The following is an 18687-nucleotide window of genomic DNA, read 5'->3' on the forward strand; positions in this document are numbered from 1 at the left end:
AGAGTTTATAGGCAAGAAATCATGGACATAAGTTCTAGTAAGAGAGATTCAGTTTGGACATCAAGCACCAAGCACCATGCTCTTACCTGTAAGGACTGAAAGGGATGTGGAGTAATTTGCCCTGAGAGACTGTGGATTGTCTGTCTTAGGTGCATTTTGGGGGCAGGTTTGGCTGACAGTTGTCAGGAACACAGGATTAGTTGAACTCTTGAAATTGCTTCCTGCCCAGTCTTCTGTGAAAATTAATGTGCTTCCTATGTATTTTCATTACAGTTAACTCTGGAACATACTGAGTTTCATGCCCAAAGTAGTAAATGTTTCTGTAAAAATGGTTTTGACAGTGCACATATGTGGCACAGAAATAACACACTGCATAACTATAATGTGCCTGTCCAAAATCCACTGAAGGAGAATTTCTGCTACCCTTGTACCTCTCTGGTTGGGTTGAGTTTTGGATTGCAAATGTGAGAAGAAATGGGTTTGAATCCTAAAGTTTCCTTCTTTCTTTGGGTTCAAGAATGTCATCTCTTCTCGGTGTAAATCATAGGAGATCTCTGAATTCTCTCAATAATTCATTTTGATAAATCCAGTGATTTTTCTGTTAATTGCTGAAATTGTAGCATTCTCAGGGTTGATGTCTAGAGTAGGAGAGCATTTCATAATTCTGAAGGACTTTTGATGGTTCTGTCTCTGGGGAGCAGAAATGCTTTTACTTGCCAAATAGGTTACAATAGGTTGCAATAATGGCTTGGTATAGCATAGGCAAATTTAAATACTTCCTTGCATTCTGAACTGTTGATGCCTTATTTAAGTTGGTGATGTAGAAAACAGAGGTTTGTATTAATTCTGTCTGTCTAAGAAATATTTATGTTGCTAAGAGTACTGAGAGAGTATATCTTCTCACCAATAAACTTGACAGAAAGCTTGGAAATGCTTTTGGGAGTGTACTTTAATTCATTCTTCCATCTTGTTAAGAATGAGATGTATATCATGTGCCCAAATTTATGATCTGGCATGTTGGCTTGAAGTAAAAAGTCTTAGCTTGTGTAAATTGTTGTGCTTTAGCAAGTCTGAAGGAGTCAGGCTGATTTACAGCATGTGAAAGTCTGACCTTAAGTCTTCTGTAGTTAGACATTCTTTCTCTGAAAGCCTTTTAACGTTAGTGCTCTCCACTAGAGTTACTGAAAATGAAAATTACTGAAGTTATTGAAGGAATGGAAAAATTCACCCTGCTGTAAAAATAACCTCCTTTGGAGTAAATGATATTGCTGATTAAATGCAAGAGATACTACAGAAAGAATAAAGTGTAGTGACTCTTTCTATGCAGCACAAGACTTGAAGGTGAACTGCGCATCCTTTGCCGTACCCTAAGATTGCTGCTGAAATTGAAGGCTTTTACTTCTCACCAAGGCAGCTGGTTTATAGTGCCAGGCATATGGTAGCGTACAAGGAAGATGTTTATACCATCAGCTTTACATGTGGAGTAAAGAGTCTGCCTAATCCCAACAATTCACTGAAGAAACAACAACAGAATAATATTCCTGGTGCATAGCAGGATGCCCGGGAGCTTGCTGTCAGGAAATGGGCAATTCTTTAATACATCAGCCTGCTATGCCGGTTCTGTTCAGAGTTATTGCCAGGTCCAAGTGTGCGTAATCATGTGCTTTTACCACTTTCAGAAAGCTGTACTTTCCATTTACCCTTTCTCTTTGAACTTTGGGGCAGTTGCAGTCTACTGAGATCTTCCGAAAGCTTTGTATGGGAAATATGTGGTGGGATGTCATAAGGGGCATGTTTCTATTTGATTTTTTTGTTTGTTGTTTTTGGTTTGTTTGTTCTTTTTTTTCCCCCCTAGACACCTTCCTCTTTTTGAATGAATGTGTTTTGCTCCTTGCAAGTTGCTGGGCTTTGTTCAGATGGAAAAAGAAAAATCTGACTATAGTTGGATTATATCTGGTGTATAAAATGCAATAATGAATTGAAGGTTGTCATGTGAAAAAAGAGAATCTCAGATTGTAGGGATATTATGAGAAAAAGTGGCAGCTGCAATAAAGCTGGAGTTGGGGAAAACATAATTCTACTATCTGCTTCTCATCCAGGAAGCTATTTCTAAATGTTTTGGGGTTTTGGAATGCATGCATTAAACTTTAAGACTAACATAGGTGTGAGTAGAGAGGCATATTCCAGTTCAGGAAGGAAGCAGTAAAGTTGTGCTTTATGTAGATGTTGATGGCTTTGCCCTGTGTTTCTCCAACTGCACTGTTTTGTTTTCTTTTAAAGATGTCCTTTTAAAGATGACATATGTCTGAATAAGTATCATCTACAATGCTTGCACTGGTATTTATTCAACACTTGTTGTTGAATAAAAGCTGCCCAAAATTTACTCAAGTAGAAGGTTTATTTATTTATTTTTTATTTTTTTAATACTATTTCCGTGCATTCAAGAAAATGTTGACAGCATTCCCTGGTCACCCAAAGGATAGTCCAGTTTCACGTAAGTTCCTGGTCACAGCCACAGCCTTTTTCTTATCTTCTCTTTTTTGAGCATCTTACTGGAAGAAAGATGTGACCAAGGGTGCTGTATAGAAAAAGAATCTCTCCCTAATGAGATGTTTACATTCACCATGTGTGAAATGGTGAAATAAAACCATATTGGCTACAGGCCTGAGTTTGGGTTGCAGGTAAAAGCAATAAAGGGAAGAAATGAACTGAAAGAAGGCTGTAGGTGGATTCTTGGCAAGGTTCCTTTAGTAGGGCTTATGCTACTCAAGTTACTCTTAAACAACCCACCTCCCCCTCAAAAAGGTGAGTAATGAGAGTTCCCAGTGTTTCTAAGCTTTTCAAGATACTAAATGGGACACAAACTGCTGAAGGTTCCTCAGGAACCTAAGGAATCTTCTGAGGTTTGGAAGAATATTTATTCAGAGTGATTTTATTTTAATTTACTATTTCATTGCTCAGTGTTGATGAATACAAATTGATGTGTGTGAGGGAGGAAGAATAGTCTTACAAGTTGATGGGCTTTCAATCAGCTTTTGCCAATCGCGCTGGAAACTGAGTTATAGTAGGTCTACAAAAATGTATGCCCGGAGCTTAAGTATTAAAAATGGCAGTTTGAACGCTAGATTTTTTTAGGAAAGGAATGGGAGAGGAAGAGGGCCAAAAACCACCACTGTGCCACTGCATAAATTCGCAGGGTGCACATGTGTGCACGTGTGTGCAGTGGCCAAGCTACAGAGCTGCTGACAGGTCCTTACAACATCCAGCATCAGATCTTCAGAAGGCCTTTGCTTTTTTTTGTGTTTTGTTTTTTCCTTTTTGATAGAACATGGTGTGTGTTTTAAAGCAGATCTTACGTAATTCTTTCATGTAATCTACATAAACGTCACAGTTTTTTTCCATAGAGAGTTGTAGAGAGTTTTCATTTATGTAGTACTCCTAGATATGACAAACTATCCTGTCCTGTAAGCCCTGTGAGACAGGGATTTCTTCCAAGTCCTTGAATTTAACAAGATGCCTCAGAGAATTATTACTCTTCTTTTAGTTTTATTTATGTCCCCATTAACGAGCTGAGTATGTTCTGTAATACGTTGGCCTTAAAATTTTCATTTCTGGAAAAAATTGGTGTACACTGATTGCTGGGAAAACTATTGTATTACTGAATGTTGTGGCTGAGCTAATGGCTTGTTTTAAAAACAAGAACAATAAAGTTAGTTAACTAGGTCATTCAGTAATCTGTGACCTTTGTTAGAAGATTAGAAGGAAATTTGGTCGCAGCTTGCTGAAAGTTACAGTTTTTGCAGGTGAGCAGAATGCAGTTTAGTTAGGGCACTCACAAATGTGCATCATGAAGTTAAATTATTATTTGATAAATCATTCAAGCAGGTTAAGGATTGGTGGTGTTGTCACTTCACGTTGGGAGATTGGTTTTTTCCAGTTGCCAGATCTGTGACAAGCCGCTGGCCAAGACTTGGTGTTACTTCTTGGGAGTCAGTGAAATTTGCTGTGGGTCTGCTGTGGTACCAGTGCACCTAAGGTGTGAATTGAGAGACACTCTGCTACAGAAACTTGCCCCAGTCTTCAGGTGCAAGAGCTCGCTCTTTTGAGTCCTCAGTTTGACCTGTTGCAATGAGGAGGGTGTTGCCTGCTGTATTAGTACCAGAACATCTCCTCCAGAGCCATGGGTTATGCTACCCTGGAGCAAAGACAGCAAGAAGTAATTGTTGGAAGAAGTGACTTACTCCCACTTGTGATACTGGCGAGTGCTAATTGGGCATAAGAACTTGAGGCAGAGTGGAAGAGGGGATGTTAGGGCATATCTGGTCAGGGAAATGTTTGCTAAGCCCAGGTTCAGGAAACCCTTTGAGTATGTGGTCAGAGGAAGAATTTCAGTTTTTCTTGCAGATGCTTTCAGTAGGCTCAAAACATCGGGGTGCCTACTGAAATGAAAGAAATGCCATGGGGTTAAGAGCACACGTGAATAGGTCCGTAGTGATTCTTTTGTCGAAAAGGTCACATCAAGGAGAAGACGAAATCCTTTTTGGTCTTCCTATTAACTTTTCTTGATCCTCTTGGAGAGCAAACTTCAGCTGTGTACAGTTACAGCTGGTAGCTGTAACTTTAAGAGTTTAGCAAATGAAAAAATAAGTGTATAAATAAAATTGGTAATATGTCTCATCCTTGATGTGGACAGAGAGGGAGTATAGAAGTGCTTTTGTGGTGCCTGCTGGCCATCTGTCATCCTGCTGTATGTTGGGAATATCTGTTTTTCACAAGACTGGAGTCATTATTTATTATTGGGGGGGGAGGGACACAAGGGAAAGTTGTCAAATGCGGTTGCTATACACCTGAATGTACAGTTATGGCTCAGAGAGACCATATCAAGTCCCCAAACCTGTCAATAAGCAAATTTCTGGATTCTTTCAGCCTCCCTTGAAATCATGTGTGTTCGTTCCCCCTTGGTGTTGTATAGCTTCATGTAGCTTAAACGTGAATGTAAGTACCTTGCATTTGATGCATTGTTTGAAGCTTAGGGACATTCTTTTCTTCAAATACATCCCAAATATTTGTCTCTTTGTCCATGCTATTAGGTACTTTTGATAGCTCTTAAAATGCTTAGCTAAAGAGTAAACTTAACACTCCAATCTTTCAAGCTAGATGTGAAACTATCAGTTTTGTATACAGTATCTGAAAGTTGTGTTTGAAATTGCCTTGTTTTGACTTAGGCAATCCATAGATGTATCTTACTGTAGCTTGTGACAGAGATTAAATGTACGACGAAAAGCCTCTTACTATAAATAGAAAGAACAGTCTGTCCTCTTTTCTTTTAAATGCTGTTTTCTCAAAATTTTGCATTCCATCTTCAGAAACTTCACACAACATCTTCTGGTTTGTTTTCCCTGATCAAAGATCATCCCTTAAAAATACCATCCCCCTCCTGGCTTTTAGAATTTCCAGGCTTACATGTGTTGCTGATCTGGGAGTGCTAACACAGATTTAGGATTCCACCCCCCCCCCCCCCCCCCCAAATACTGCTCATGTTTCAGGTTTTTTGCTTGCTTCCACTTATTTGTTTTCTTGGGGAATATAGAAAACAAAAACAAAACAGTGACTTATGAGAGTTAGTTCAACCCATGAGAAATTTTGTGGGAGAGTAAAAAGACACTTAGCCAGAGTAAATCCTCACTGCTGAATTTGAAGCATGTGACAAGCAGTGGAGGGGTGACCTCCTGAAAAAATTATGCAAATCTTTCATAAAAAATGTTCGAATCTGTGTTTAGGCACTGCTGTCCTTCTGTGTTTGTCTCCTTATGTTCTTTAATTTGATGCTATGGAAATGCTTCAGTCCTTCCTTTGAAATTTTAGGAAACTCATTAATTTCTGAGAGTTGTCTTTTCTTTATGTACTCAGTTAAATAATTAAAACCCTTACTCACCTTTACATTTTACTGCTTCTCCAAAGTTGCCTGTTCAAATTGTTCTTTGGTATGTTTTTCTCTGCCCTGCCGTGTTTCCTCAGCTGAACCATGGGATGCCGTCTTTATGCAGGACCATACTTGGCTGCCTCTGTCACCATGAGCAGAAAATTGAGTAGTGTTGTGTGGTAACCTGACTTGTCTGGATAAATGGGGAATGTCTCCTAAGACCCATACCCTTGGAAGGAGGGTCATTTCTGCAGCCCGACCTAGAGTATTCCCTGAATTCCCCGAGATGCTTGTTTAGGGCTTGGTTAACTTCTGTATTGAGTTGTAATGCGTGCACTTGGAAGAAAGCTGGTAACTGTTTGGAGATACTGGTCTCCTGGGCTGTCTTCTGTGGCTGCAGCTTCCTCTCTGTGTAGGAATGTCTTGGAGGTCATAAAATTTCTGGGAACAATTTGCAGTGCATTGCTCTTTTCTTCCCTTTTGGCCTCTGAGCCAGAAAAGTGAAGGAGAATGCTGCTATTTGACAGAATTTCAGTAGCCACGGAGATCGTTTTCCTTGACTGACTGACTCCTTAATGACACTCTTGGCAGAGGCCTGTCTGTGTCTGAAGTTTGGCGTTGTTGCCTTTCATGGGTATTTGCATGACTTGGGAAGGTCTGCCTGCACACTTCTGCATGCAGAAGTCAGTCCCTCTGACCAGGGCAGGTTCGGCTGGGCTTTGGGTACTGCCTGTGAAATAAAGAAGAGGTCACCTAAACAAACAGCTGGGGCACATGTGTTCACGTAGTGCTGGGAGCATGTGCTTAAATCCAGGCTGGTTCCTAGCTGAGCAGGTGGCTTTTCCAGCACACCCTGCAGACCTGTTCTCCCGGCAGCCAGTTGCCTCCCATGAAAGCACAAACTGAAATGTTGCAGGGAGCTGAAGAGTGGTTGAGTTGTGTCCTTCTACATCTGTGTTGTGATAACATGCAGAAGTGTGATAGACATTCACCAACTCTCTGTGTGAGATTTTACCAAGAGGTTTTTTGGGGTCAGGAGGGACATCTTTCCTCTGCCTGGGCAATCACTTTGTTCCACTGTTTCCTTTGTGTTGATGTACTAGATGAAATCAGTGTATGCTCCTTATTCCAGAGGGAGAACCTTTGAATGTGTTGGGTATCCACGTTTTCAGCTTTGGGGATTTGCTTTATTGTCCCTTTAGTGATTTTCCTATTCCTCATCTGCCCCATGTAGTTAGGAATACTATCAATCATGACGCTGCATGCTATGCTTTGTAGCACTGAGGCAGAAGTCTCGTGTTTCAAGACTCTCATCAATGCAGTAGTTGCTCTGTGTTCTGCCATGGATGACAAATAACATGTTTGTATGCACTAGTGACTTGCACTACTTTTTTGTTTTATTTTGGCTTGCAGATTAATGAAAAGCAAACCTCAGCCTACCAAACACATTAAGATGGTACTAATATGAAAGGAGTCATCCCTGCCTTTGTGCCAACAAAATGGAAAGGTTGCTTTGTGCAGGCTGACAGTAAAACATAGAGAAACGAAGCTGAATTTAAATCTTTACGTTGGCGTAAGAGAAGTGGTATTGTGAAGTGACAAGTAAATGAGCTGGGGAAGAGAGAGATATCTGCTTTTGGTGGCACTAGCACATACTATCAGTAACAGCAACATAAATATAGTTCATGGATTGCAGATGGGAAACTTGAAATGGGTTGTTTTTTCCAGTTGCTGGTGAAACTTAGGAAATGTTACAGCAAGCCTCTGAAAAGCAGAGATGTGTGAACATTTCCTGTGTACGGTAACAGTTGCTAATCACAAAAAATTTTCTGCCACAAACACTTGGAACAGGCTGTACTTTCACATGAGATATGGAGATGCCTGAAAATGCATGTTTAGTGCTTCTGAGGCATGGAGGGCTCTAAAGCCATAGCTGCACAGCTTATTATTTCCTAATTAATGCTAGGCAGTGGAAATGCAATAGTGAATGCCCTGTTTTCTTTGCACAGCATAACATCATGTAAGTTCACAGTAACAAATTGGAAAATACTACCCCGTGAGAAACTGTTGTCAAACACAGTCTTGCTTTAAGGTGTGTTTTGTAAAGCTTGCATGGGACCCTTACCTATTGTTCCACCCAGAGAAAAATAGTTAAGCACTCTTGACTTCCAAAACTGTGTATAACCAGTGTCTTCTAGTTTCATCTCCTTCCTCCATTTCTCTTGGTGTGCAACAGTACTGTGCTTTCTCCCATTGATTCCTGTCGCATGTAGTATTTTGTAGAAGAATTCATTTTCAAGCATGTGCACCTACTCTAGCTATACCAAAATTACTATTTCTGACTGTAGACAGTTACTTTAAAATCTCTTCTGAATATTAAGATCCCATTCGGTGCTTATGGAGAGAAGGGGAAAATGACTTGCTGTAGATAACTCACTCAGAGATAAACTTTCCTCCTAACTTTTCTGTCACGAACATTTTAGTAACAAAACGAGTTGCAGTTCACACGCTGCAAGATGTGTGACAGTCACGTACCTGTTCAAAGCTGGAGAGAGCTAATGTGATTAAAAAAAGATGTGTTCCTAACTGCATTTGTCTACGTGTGGCTCTTCAGTTTTCAACAAATGTCCCTTGTTTTTGAAAGACTAACTAACATTTATTTTTTATTCCGTAGTTTGCAACTTCATGTCTCATGAAAAGTGCCTCAAGAATGTGAAGATACCATGCTCATGTATTGCTCCAAGCCTTGTAAGGGTGAGTAAGCACACACTGTCACATCTCTTTCTTAGGATAATGGCACAAATTTATCACTAACGACCACAGTGTATTAACATAGTGGCTTGTTAATATATTACTGTTTAAGTCAAATATGTTACTCATCACTGAAGGTTTTTTTTTTACTATGCAGAGGCAAAGTTTTACATTCCCTTTCAAACTTGCCTGCAAATGAGTGGCTGTAGACAGACTGTCTGACGAGTGGTTATTTGCATTCCTTAAATATTACTTTTTTTTCTTTTTTTACGTATGTGTCATTACCTGGATGACTTGCTGTAATGGAGTGTGGTGACTGACTGATGTGAAGTGCACTCAGAAAACCATACAGCGCAACATACTAAAGAAGATCTTTGTACTCCATTGATTTTTTTTACAGCAATTGCAGCTAGAGGTTTTCTGCCTGGTGAAGGAGTAGTTTGGCTTTTATAGATTGCTAAACCTTAAGGATTTGCTCATGCACACATTTTGAATCTCAGTTATTGTGCCCAAGAGAATAAAATCAATGCATGAAAAACCTCGAATTTTGAAAGCAAAAAATCAGAAGACAGGGCTTCAATTAATGGAAATGTTTGCGAATTTGTCTATTTAGGTTACTGATGAAGTACTTGTTTTTCACATGCCTGGTGACTCTTTCCCCTGCATGACTTCAGACTTAAGAGCTTGTTATAAGAAGGTGTGAAAGATGAATCAACTTTAGAAGAAGATAATGTGATGTAACTACAATATTGAAGAAGCTAAGTTCAGAAGGAAGGAAAGTGGGGGGTTAGAAGCTTTCTAAATAAGTAGTAAAGCAATACAAATATCTTAAGGAGCTGGACAAAAGTCAAGTTAGACCTTGCTGTAAAATCAGAATGAGTGAGTCATGAGCAGTACTGACATAACTGACTAATAGCACATTTTTGCGAGATGTTCGTTGTGTAGATCTGGAAACCTCAGAATGGGGGGGGGGGGGGGTGCATTCCCTTCTTTATCCTAAATAGCTTTGCAGGTCCTTCTGTGCTTAGGAAACATGGGAGGGGAGGGGAGGACTTAAAAACAAAATGTAACCAATAACATGAAGTGAGAAGTAGCCCAGAGGCTGCCAGTAGGTTTAAGGCGAGGAGTATGTACTTGATTTTGAGTAAGAGGGCATTGTGGTAGAATAATGGGAAGTGGACAGAGAGAAGCTAGCCACGCACTTTTCTTCAGCTGAGTTTGACTATATGATAATGCCATGCAGCCTTTATTACACACTTCCCCTTCCCCCCCACCCATTTTCATTTTCAGAGGTATTAATTTATATTGGCAGGAAGGTATCTGGTATGTAGCATGTTGCCAGTGGATCAAAAAATATTGCCATAAGTCTTAGAATCCCAAATAAATGGACCTGTAGATAGTGAGAAATGCTTTTACTAACAATTAGCATCTGCTACTGGTACAATATGCTAGCAGTCACATGTTGCATGGGAGAAGGAAGAATGAGTCAGGCAATACAGGTATCTTTGCAAAGATCTTTTAGGAGGATGGTACAAATCCAACTGAGAAACATTTGATTTAATTCAGAGAGGAGAGTCAGAGTGTTGGACATTTGTGACTGCTTTTTTGTGAAGTTAACTTTTATTTATTGTTCAGAATAGTATCTGTCGCTTTACACTTGCATTAGATGCAGCGTTTTCACCATGCATTAATGCTTTTGCTTGCTTCAGTCATGGACGTTAGTCTAGTTTTTTTTTCATTCTTTTGCCAGTGCTTATTCTCTACTCACCCGAACAAAAACACTTTACATTTTATGCTTAAAGAATAAATAATGAGATAAATATTCCTGCTGTGCAGGGGAATTTGCCTTATCTGATTGCTGTTTTCTGCCCTCAAAGCTGTCCATGGTTTAGTCTTGCTGTGTTTAGCTGCAAAGGGTCTTCTACTTTTTATCCATGCTGAACTATAATGATTACATTTCAAAATACTAGCTTGTGCCATTTCTTTTGGACAGTCTTTTCTTCCTTGACGCAATCATCCAAGTTGCGTTAATCCTGGTCTGCTGTGCAAGTGAAGTCTGCCATATGGGAGACATTGTTTTGCGTGAAATCTCTGTCAAGTAAATATAAAACTTGGCACTTGCTTTAAAAACATAACAGAGCAAAAACGAATGATGATGGTTTATAGGCTGTGCGGAAAGTTTTTTTTTTTTTTTTCCTTTCTTTCCGTAATATCTTTGCTTTCCTTTTGGATTATTTGCAAGTGTCGTCTTATGAAAAGGTCTGATGTAGGTGGGATCACAGGGGGGACTTTTTTCTGATAATTTTTCCTAATATGTTAATATTCAGTGTATTACAGAAATTACTTCTTTTTCCCATAATCTCCTGGATTTCATCTAGAGAAGATAGCAATTCCTAAAGCTCAGGAGAATGTGTGTCATTTGATACTAAGTCAAGCTGTCAGAGAATAATTTTTCAGTAGATGTTCCATGGAAACTTTCATTCCTGAGAGTAAGATTCCATTTCCAGGGTCAAGTAAAAGGCCCACAGAGTTGCAAACATGTCATGACTGCATCCAGTCTCAGATCACTTTCTGATGAATTCAATCTTAAGGCTGCCTTAAGAAGTGTTTTATACTGTTACTAATCATTCTCACCTGCATTTAGTATTTTAGACTGGATCCAGGTCATGATTTTCAAAACCAGACTTTATGGGTAAGTCTTACAAACAAGTTCCTGTTTTGACGGTTTGCGGGAGGTATGATTTGTTTCACCCATGAGGTCTCTGCAACTGTTCCAAATTCAAACCTCCTCTCTCCCATATTTCCCCAGGTATTTGCCTACTCTGAAGTATATGTGAAAAACAGACTTAAGTAACAATGAAAACAAAACCTCTTTGACCAATTGTGAAATAGAGTTTTATTTCCTTCATCTTTGTTAGGTAGGCATGAGATTGTCTTACAGGATTTTTTCCCCCTTAGATTTGCCTTAAGTGTGTGCTTTTTCTATATAACTGTACTTCGAAAACCAAACAGGCATGAGAGTATTTCAGAAGTGGTTTTCAGTGAAGTTAGACATCTGTAATGCTTGTTTTTTCTCAGGTAATTGTTGTCCTGGTGTATTAGCGTAATTGTTTTTAACAGTCATGAACTGTTGATAGACTGTTCACAACATTTCCTTAGGTTCTTTTGTTCTCACAGGCAGGACGTCTGGAATAGACAATTGCTTGTTTAGGTCGTCATTTTCTCTTCAAGGTTGCTATGCTAAAAATAAAAACTTTGAAGTTTAGAATTTGGGTGGCAGTTGCCTTCACAGAGTGTGATACAGAAAAAGATTTTACTGCTCGCAGAGGTCTTTGCTTAGGTGAGCAGGTGCTGGTCTTGTTTGCTGACCTGATTCTTTCCCTCTAGGTGCTGGATTTGGCTGTGCATAGTTGGTTATTTGGATTGGTTACTGTGTTTCTCAAACTGCTAAAAAACTGGAAGTAGCAAAGAGGAAGGAAGGATACACAGATTAGAGGAACTTTCCCTCTCAACACTTCCAATAGTCATTCTGTATTGGATGCTTCATACTTAACAGATACAGAACAGCAGCATCTAAACTTTGACAGCCCTTCTTTTTTTCTTTCCTTTCTTTCCCTGTCTTCCCCACGCAAGAAGTGCTAGGAAGCCCAACAAAGTGGGAGACAAAGAAGATGGAAAAGTTTGGCTATTGCTTCACTTGTCTAATAAATCCCCCGCTCTCATTCAGCTCTCTGAAATGTCTGGGTTTTTTTGTGTGTGATTACTTCACAGAATTAGCTTTTAAGGAATGTTGTTTCAAATGATTTATAGACATCTTAACACATGGAGAAGAGCATAACCAGCTGGGAATTACAAGTTGATATGATTGGATTGAATGGTTGTTTTGGAGAGTAGAGAGGAAAAAATTTAGAATCCAGTTTTGGAAAATCATTCCTTGACAGTCACTGGCGGTGTACCAGAGGGATCAATACTGGCTGCAGTACTGTTTAACATCTTCATTAATGACCTGAATGATGGGACCAAATGCACCCTCAGCATGTTTGCAGACAACACAAAACTGGAAGCAGTGGCTGCTGCACCAGATGGTTGCATTGCCATTCAGAGGGACCTCAACAGGCTGGAGAAACGGGCTGACAGGAATCTCACAAAGATGCCAAATTCTGCACCTGGGAAGGAATAACCTCAGGCACCAGTACGGGCTGGGGGCCAACCTGCTGGAGAGCAGCTCTGCAAACGAGGCCCTGAGGGTCCTGGCGGTCGCCAAGTTGACTGTGAGCAAGCAACGTGCCCTTGTGGCAGAGGTCAGTGGTATCCTGAGCTGCATTAGGTAAAGCGTGGCCAGCCGGTGCAAGGAGGTGATCCTTCCCCTCTGCCTGCTCCCAGTGAGGCAAGGTGCTGCGTCCAGCTCTGCCCAGGCTTCCCAGTATGAGAAAGACACAGACCTGCTGGAGCAAGTCCAGCAGAGGCCTGCAAAGATGTTTAAGAGGCTGGAGCGTCTGTCACAGGAGGAGAGGCTGCGAGACCTGGGGTTGTTCAGCCTGGAGCAGAGAAATCTCAGGGGGATTTTAGCAATATTTGTACGTATTTGACAGGGAGATATAAAGATGAAAGGGTCAGATTCTTTTCAGTGGTGCCCAGTGGCTGAGAGGCAGTGAGTACAAACCGAAACACAGGAAATTCCACTTGCATGTAAGAAAACACTCCTTTACTGCGACGGTGGTTATTGGAACAGATCTCCCGGAGAGATTGTGGAGCCTCCATCCTTGGAGTTATTCAAAACCCTGGGCAGCCTGCTTTACTGATCCTGCTGGAGCAGATGATCTGCAGAGGTCCCTTCCAACCCAACCCCTTACGTGATTCTGTAACAGTAGTTGCAGGTGTTGTAGGTTTTATTCCAACGTGGGGAGCAAATGCTTTGGTGAATACTTGGTGAACTACTTTATTGTGCTTCCTTTGGAAGGCTCTCATAGAAAACAGGCCAAAATGCAGATATTTTAAATAAGCAGTTTGACATGTCTTTGTTATCTCTCATGTCTTAGAATTATTTAGTATTTGGCATGCATCTATCAAGGGACTTTTTATCCTGCCCATGTTGTTGTATACTAATGCTTTTGGGGATGGGGGCAGAAATTATATCTGTAACATGAACTGGACTGCATGAAATGTATGCTTAATGTATTTCCTCTTTTTTGACATACAAACATTTTTGTGAAAGTGCTTTCCTCCCTCTCATCTTCCCCTTTTACTTGACTGTGATAAAGAGGCTTTGTTGGTGTGAGGTGTTTTTGCAGGACGTCATAGAAATGGTTGGATTCTGGACTGATCTGATTTTACCTTGAAGTTTGCTTGATGGCCCTGACAGGCTTCACCAAGAATGGTTTGTCTCTGACTCTTAAACAGCTGACTTGTAGTTTTGTGAGCTGCATTGTTTCAACAAGGCAACTGCCTGGAGTGTAAAAACCCCATGGCATAATTTAGAATCCCCAAAAGGTGTGAAATTGATTGCCTTTAACCTCTTCTCTACTCCAAGTTTTTCTCCTTTTCCTGCCCAAAGTGGCAGCCAGACATTGAAGTGAAACGGAAGGACTGTGCACACCCTACACTCTAAGCGCAAGAGCTCCCCGTCTTGCTGTAAGTTTGATGCAAGCTGCAACTCCCAGACTGGCCCCTTAGCTCTCCTTATGACTTTGCAAGTTCAGAAATAGTGTGGAATTTTATGAAGTTTTATCAAGCTTGTTTCTTTTAATTCTTTATCTTGATAGCAGGAGATGAGCATTGATTTCCTCTGTAATAATAAAAGGAAGGAGTGTTTCCATCTCTGAAATGTCAGCTTCTATTTGCAGTGCAAAAACCGCTAGACCAAGCAACTTGAAATTACAGTGGAAAGCTCTTATACAAATCTTATTTCCTGATACAAGTATCATGAGTTCCTGATTTGAAATGCTATGAAATTTGCTATCTAGTTTCCATTACAAAGGATCCTAGAGAGCTTGCTTGCATATATGTAGATAAGGCCTAATGTCCTGTCTCAGATCTATGGCATGGAGAAAAAAAATGCTTGCATATGGGTGTGTTCATTATTCCCTTGCATTAGCCCTAATTAATATTTTCATTACTCATTCTAAGTATTTAACCTTCTTTCTTTTCCTGTGCTGTGATATGCTATGACACCATTTAACATAATATTCTTGCCCAATTTCAAAGTTTCCATGTGAGTTTTCCATAATGGAAGTTGCCTTTTAACACCAACTTGAGGTAACAAGTGCTTGGAGGGAGAACATCATTTTGGACACAGGTAAAACGTAATTTATAGGCTTTATCCCTAACATAAAAAAGTAGAAAGAACAGTGCAAAATCCAGTATATTCTAGGATTAAAGAGCTCTCAATGTTAGAAGCGGGGAAGCTTCAAGCTAACAAAAGGGTTTTTAGAATTACTGAGCAGTGAGTGAGTAATTGAGGAAGATGTCAATACTGTGGAAAGTTGAATCACTTCCAGTTGTTAGCTTCCCTCAGAGAGGGTATGGCCTAGACACGTGGTCTAGACTTAATTACCTGGACATAATAATCATGGGATGTGCTCACGTTTCATCACCCTGAGTACATCTAGAGAGGAGAGGTTTATGTCATCATAACAAATCTTAGGAACATTAAATAAGGAAGCATTTTGCACTTAAAACGTCAGGAAATGTAGGTGCTCTTGTTTCAGAAATGCTCATTGATTTTAATTTTTATCAGCATTTCTTAAATTATTTTTTGCCTTCAGATTGAAAGCAGTCTTTGTGAAAGACCCCATGCGACTATCTTTTGAGCATTTCGTGAAGACAGTTGGTGGCAAGTCGCGCTGATCCTTAAAATGCCATGGTGTTGCTGAACTGAAACTAGTGACCTTGAGTTAAATTGCCTTTGCTCAACCTTTGCAGTCTAGTGTGAAGGTGTTTGTATGCTCATTTCTGTGTGTCCTTTGCTACTTGAAGCTAATCAGCCAAATGCTACCATAGGCCCTGGAACTAGTGCTCTCTGGCATGTTTTACAAAATCCTACCAATGGTGCAAATCTCTCTGATATGATGGCGGAGGAGATACGTGGGAAAAATAATATTTAGACACAGGCCTGGAAGAAGTTCTTAGCAGGTTGTTCTTTTTTTCAGACAGCCCAAGTCAGCAGCTGTTGCACTTTTTTTGTTATATCTGTATTTCTGTCATTCTTACTTCAGCCTGGCAGTCCTTGATAGAGGGTTCAGGCTAAATTCTTTCTTGTGCTCGAGCTGGCAGTCAAGGGACTGCAGAAGCACAACGAGGAACAGCCGTTCCTGTAACTCTGCACCTCCCCACTGAGATATCCGGCAGGTTGCAGCCCAGTAACGCTTGTCATAACCTGACTTTCTGCATGAGCCAGGCAGCTTGGGTGAGAACGGGGCTGTTCTGTATGTAGTGATTCCATTTCAGGGGAAAATACCCAAATACTTAAATACTTCAAATATTTAAAAGCACTTAATAACTAAATAAATAATAATTTTGCCTACATGCTTGCTAGCCTGTGGCATTTCAGTATGAGCAGCAATTTAAAAAGGCACTGCAGACAGAAGGCAGTTCCTTCTCTTCCTTTTTTTCCTCTCGAAAATAGCGTGCCTGTGTGTAGCTCTGTGATGATGGTAAATGTTTGAAGGTTAAAAAAGGTTTGTTGCTCGAGATGAATTTGTTTCTGCCTTTCTGTGTGATGAAATTGCATGGTGCCTTGCTGTGCAGTTACATGGATAGCACCAAAGGGGTTATACTCTGTAAGTTTTAGATTTCCATAGGATCTGATTTTATTACAAGTTGATAAAAACTTGTACAGAAATGTGTTACGTGCAGTACTGCTTTAGGTATCTTAATGGATTTCAGGAAACAAAGCAGGAAACTAGGAGTATCTTGTCCAGGAATACAAGGTCATTCTGGAGTACATGCTGGAGTGTTACCATTATACTTTGTCAATAGACATTTGATCAATACTATAAGGGCACTTAGATGTCATTTAACAGTATTACCAACAGAAAGTTTCTGCATCTTTCTGTGGAAATTGATTTTAGTGGTTTACATAAAGTAATTTAAGTAGTCCTACTGGGAAAGCAGTTTTTTAACGTACATCAATTATTAATTTTTCTCTCTATAGACCACCCAATGTGTCTGTAGTTTGCTGTATTTACACTGATGGTTATCTGTTATTCTTTGGCTGGTATCAGTTCAGATTCTGAAATGCTTTCTGCTTGGCTTTCCCAATCTTAAGAGAGTGTGTGCATGTGTGTGTGTGTGTATACATACATACATACATACATACATATGCACAGAATGCTTGGAACATGTTGGGGGGGGGAACCGAGGCAGCTGCTGGAAGGAGGAGTGTGTGATTGATTAGTTCATGAGGTTGTGAGGTTGTCCCTTCCTCTTTTACATTTTCTCTCTTTCCCTTTTCCTCCCGTCCTGTCTCCCACTAGCTCTGCAGTAGTGTCATACCTGTCACTTTTGAAGCAAGTTAAAAGGCCGCTAGTAGCAAACAAAGTTTCTGTGATTTGTTTCAGAAAGGAAGCTGAAGGAATAGATTTTCAAGTCAGTGTCACCTCACCTTTCACTGAGCAAGTTGCTGTCTTTTCTTTTTAGTATTGGCTTGAGATTTCAGAGGATGTCGCCAGGGCTTGAACAACTGCAGAGTTTAGACTCACAGTCTCCTTCCTTTGAGTCTTCTACAGAAATATGGCCAGACCCTGAATAAGAGTTTGGCTCGTGCCAAAGTCCTTTCCCAAAATAGCCACTATTTTTCACGAAACTTTTTTTTTGGTCTATGGAGTGTCCCTTTTCTTCAGTAAAGCTTTTCTTTCTTATTAAACACTCGAACAAAAAGCAAAAAGGAAAATCCTGCATTTCTATGCCACGTATAAGATAAAATAGGCAGATTCAAGGCAGGGTATAAAAAGAGTTCTCTGTATTGTAAGCACTGGTTGTTGAGGGGATTGCAAGTTCATGCCGGGTGTCCAAAGCAGGTTATTCAGCCATCTGGAGCTGGAGAAGGTCTCTGCATTTGATCTCCCCAAAAATGCAGCTGTGTTGAGTAATGCTGTCTCCAATGCGCCTTGGGCTGTCATGGGAGTAATGCAGGCAGGTGACTTGAAGATGGCACTCAAATGTTGAAGGCTGGTTGAGATTTCTGGCTCATTACATCCAAAAAAGCTAAGCCAAGTAACTTGTGTGTTATGGTTAAAAACCCTATGAAGGGTTTTTCAGGAGAGGAGTGTGCTTCCCTTGAAGAAATAGCACCAAGAAAAATAAAGACTGAGGAAGGACTGCTTTGAGCAGAATCTGTGATAGTTTGGTTTAAGTTCCCTCAGCTTGTCTGAGAAATGTTATCCTTTTCCAAAGGTATATCTTCTTTTTATAAACATGCATTATATAGCTAGCATATTCTGATTTTAAAACAGAATAACTCAAGCTGATCATGAACTTTGTGTCAATTTGAACGAAGGTGTGCAGAGAATGAAATTTCCTTTTGGTTTGGGTGGCAGTAGGAGACGGAAATCCACAGCATGGTTTGTCTCTCTTTTTTTTTTTTTAAATCCCAGACTGGTCCGAAAAGCAAAAAATTTGATGCTTTTGGAGCCATGGAAGTTCTGTGATGTATCATTTTGGAGATGCCGGTGTGAACTCCTCTGGGCAGGCTGGCTGGCAGCCCAGTGTGCTGGGGAGCCTGGGATCTGGACAGACAATTTCCTCGTCAGCCAGGGATCCAAGCTGCTTCTCGGCTGCACAGCGCGATCCTCTCCAGGTCCTTTAGAGTGGGCGTGCTCCCCACCCCTCTTCATCTTCCTTTACCTCCCCGAAATTAATTCCGAGGTGGATTAGAGGAACCACATACTTGATTAAACTTGCAGTGATGTTCTCTTCCCCTCACACCAAAACCTTTTCTTGCTTATTTCACTGCGCATGCTTCAAGTACAGAATTGTTTAGCAAAATCGTGCTTGGATGTCCAGAGGCAAAAACA

General features: G+C 40.4%; 1 protein-coding gene across 1 annotated transcript in view; it reads left to right on the top strand.

Annotated features, from left to right (window-relative positions):
- The window catches only part of DGKQ (diacylglycerol kinase theta), a 100691-nt gene that overhangs the window by 13412 nt on the left and 68592 nt on the right, over positions 1-18687 (top strand). Inside the window, exon 2 of the mRNA XM_026100521.2 lies at positions 8598-8677. Within this exon, the coding sequence (XP_025956306.2) occupies positions 8598-8677 (80 nt within the window). The remainder of the gene's footprint in view (positions 1-8597; positions 8678-18687) is intronic.

Source organism: Dromaius novaehollandiae, chromosome Z (assembly GCF_036370855.1).
Source record: "Dromaius novaehollandiae isolate bDroNov1 chromosome Z, bDroNov1.hap1, whole genome shotgun sequence".
NCBI classification, from domain to species: Eukaryota; Metazoa; Chordata; class Aves; order Casuariiformes; family Dromaiidae; genus Dromaius; species Dromaius novaehollandiae.